We start from the raw sequence: 3,359 nt of genomic DNA, 5'->3' as shown, positions 1-3,359 counted from the left end.
GGGGGCGAAATCACATCATTAGTCATCTTGGGAGGTGCGTTGTGGTTACCTGGTGGTCTTCGTGCTTGAGGAGGCTGGACAGAGACTCCACGCAGGTCTCGAGGGAGGCGTCCTGGGGCTCCATCTTGCTGCAGAGGCGCGACACCACGGCCATGGCCGAGTGCAGCGTGTCCTTGTGCACCAGGTGGCCGCTGTCCCGGATGAAGCTCAGCACGCAGTTCAGGCCGCCGGCCTCGAACACGGCGCCCGACTCCCTGGTGCAGATCAACTCCAGGACCTGGTGACAGCGCACTCATTTTTAAGAACTCTTTGAAGAAAAGAACATTATTCTTCACGGCTCAAACTGTGTTTTCTTCTTCTCTCAAAAGTGAGCCACAAATGACGCCCCCCCCCCACCGTACTCGCCTTGACGCACTGCTCGGCCAAGTCCCTACTGGTCCTGTTGTTGAGCTCCACCACCACCAAGCGGTTGCACAGCGCTTTGATGGCGCCGTCCACGCCCACGATCCTGCGCGTGCACTCGGCCGACACGTCCAGGTAGTACGTGATGGCGCGGGCCGTCACCTCCAGGACGTTGTCAGGGGCGCTCTCGTCCAGGAAGATTTTGCACAGCGCCGGGAGGAAGGTCCGCGGGGGGCACCTGAACAAACAAGCGCGTCCAATGCCGGTTAGCGACGGTGGCGGTAGGACCCGAGCGATTTCACGGGCATGGGCAAGATATTGCCGCCCGCCCGGATCAGCGGCGGGTGCCCCGTTAAGGCGCGACTTACGTTTCGAAGCATCGGTCCACGTTGTCGGACATGAGCAGCAGCATGCAGAGCTGCTCCAGCGCGATGAGCTGCATGTCGCGCTCGTCGCCCTGACCCATCTGGAGCCACTCCAGCAGGGTGTCGGGGTCCACGTCTGCCATCGCGCCTCGCCGCTGAAACGCACGCGGTCGCGCCGTTTCAGAAAAGCACAAAAAGGAAAATGACCCATGCTCCTTTTTACATCTATTTAGAATGGCACTGCAATGAATTCGCTATTTTTTAAAGTGAAATGTGTTTTGTCGAGTAAGTTTTTCGGGACTATTTAAAATAAAACCCAAAAATGATTGAATGAAATACACGAACAAAACCCGAAGTGATATAAAATACATTTTAGGTGACAAATATAAAGCCGAATAATTTGGCCATCTTTAATTGGATGAACTACTTGACAACACACCAAAATAAATCATTCAAAACATTTTTAAGACACGTCACCAGGAAGTATTGACAGCTCCAAAGAAGGCTGAAACGAGAGCCGAAACTGTCAGCCAGGTCAGAGTTTTTCCTTTCACCCCCCCCAAAAAAGACAATATCTGGGAGGAAAAAAAAAAGGAACCCCTCAACGTAATCAAAATAAATATATTGAGTTGGACAAATTTGAGATAAAGAGCTCAATTTATGCAACAAAAACAGCTCATTTTAATGCTAAAGACTTTGTGACTACTTGTATCACATTTAAATATATCTTTTAAAAAAAGTTGCATGAATTTCTAAAGCAATGTCCCGATCACCCTTTTTTAATCACTTGTGTTCGAATCCGAGTCTTTGGATTTCAGTATCTGCCCACACCGAGTACCAATCCGATAAGTGGCCGATGCGTGAAGGGAAAACGAGGGAAATCGGACAGACTAAAAATAAGAACCACGGCCATGACATTGACGCTCTAGTGACCGAATGTTCACTTTCAACCTCATTCACGTCAATGGGGAAGACGCTTGAGGAAAAGGGTCTCGTCGCGCCATTGCCTGGGGACGCAAAAATGGCACCAATTTGGTGCAAAGGCCCAGCGAAGCTTCAACACAGACTGAGGACATCCGAAAGTTGGAGCGCCTTTCATTTATATTCTTATTATTTATTCAACTGAATAAATAAAGACTTTCAAAACGAATCATTAACCACCGATACAAAATCATGTCAAATGAAAAAAAATGAGCTGCCCACTAACCTGGACGGCCGTTGGCTACGCGGTGCGGCTCTCGGCCAATCAGTGCTCGCGGTGGTCTCGCCGTTTGGGAGTCATCCAAGCAACCAGGAAGCAGGATGTGGCTCTCGCGGGGGGATTGCGGCACATGCGCCTGGCGAAGACGCACAAACGGTCCGTTAGCATCTTTCACCCCGAAAGGTGTCACTGACTTTTATCGTGGGCGGACAAATCAGCAGTGGGGCCCGCTGGGAGTTTGGGTTGGCGGCTTAGTTGATTGCGGGACAATTACACACTTTTGCCCGGAAGACGAGCAACAAAACAGCTCCGCTGATCACAACCCACCCCAGCGCCCCTGGCAGATGCCTATTTGAACTGAAAATATACCTCTATTGAGCCATTTAAAAGAAATACATTAAAAAAACACACACACACACACTCCAATATTATTGTCAACTCATCTTTACCCAGGCCTTTGTTTGGGAGCGACATGCCAGAAACCAGGACGAGGCGAACCCCGGTGTCTGGTGTGCGCTGACCCTCAATACACAACAGAACCACACAAAGATTTCCTTTCACCACCGAGCCCTGAAAAATGGTGATGACGTCAAGAAAAGATTCCCCTTGGGAATAAATACTTCTTGCCGTCTGAGAAATCGACATTGGGTAGGATACAATTTGTTTGATTTACAGCCCCTTCTGTTTGACTGTCAAGTCGGGGGCGCTTCTACGGTCAAACGACTCAGGGGGGGGGGGGACATCCGTTTTCCCTCCACTCGTCAAGATGTTTGCTCGCACATATTGAACACGTTTGGTATTCAAGATTGTCGGCCTTGACTCATTTTGGACCTGATGATCAGGACAAATCCACCTTTCACACAAAGCAAAAGACCAAGGCAATATCGAGACAGTGACAGTGAGGAGTCGAGTCCAAGTCCATCAAAAAGAGAGATCTCGGTCGGGTTACAAGTTAACACCACTTGTCTTGATTCTGTGTTTGGCAACATTTCCGACATCACCGTTTAGAAAGTTGGAAATGCAGATTCAAGCAAGGTCACACCAAATATCTCAGAAATCGGGGCGGTTTCAACAAATTTTAAAGACCCGTAATTTTGTGAGCGTTTCTCTCAGGAAAATGATGCCGATACCCATGAAATGGTCTCGAACTGATCTCTGTGACTCGGCCGGTCTCGTGTCAATCGATGAAGCTTCGAAGCTCACATCTACTTCCAAAAAGCCTCAGGAGAACTTACTCAAGTGACCTGCCGGAATCATCTTGATGATTGTGAGCTTAAGGGCTCCACAGAAACCAGGCAAAGTCTCGGGACAGTACCCCCCCCCCATCCCATAAACTGAGCTCCTTGTGCCCCCCCCCCCCCCCTCCCCCTCAGCCTTCACTATTGGTCCCA

At 49.7% G+C, this 3,359-nt stretch overlaps 1 protein-coding gene across 1 annotated transcript in view; it reads right to left on the bottom strand.

The window, feature by feature from the left end:
* hectd1 (HECT domain containing 1) overlaps nucleotides 1-3,359 on the bottom strand; it is a 38,046-nt gene that overhangs the window by 27,299 nt on the left and 7,388 nt on the right. The window contains 5 exon segments of the mRNA XM_019877383.1: nucleotides 1-13; nucleotides 15-277; nucleotides 406-640; nucleotides 771-922; nucleotides 1,975-2,104. The exon segment at nucleotides 1-13 is cut by the window's left edge and continues 207 nt beyond it. Coding sequence (XP_019732942.1) covers nucleotides 1-13; nucleotides 15-277; nucleotides 406-640; nucleotides 771-910 — 651 coding nt within the window. The 5' untranslated portion in view covers nucleotides 911-922; nucleotides 1,975-2,104.

This window comes from Hippocampus comes, unplaced genomic scaffold (assembly GCF_001891065.2).
Source record: "Hippocampus comes isolate QL1 unplaced genomic scaffold, H_comes_QL1_v1.1 scaffold295, whole genome shotgun sequence".
Taxonomy (NCBI): Eukaryota; Metazoa; Chordata; class Actinopteri; order Syngnathiformes; family Syngnathidae; genus Hippocampus; species Hippocampus comes.
This window is presented reverse-complemented; position numbering and strand designations above follow the sequence as displayed.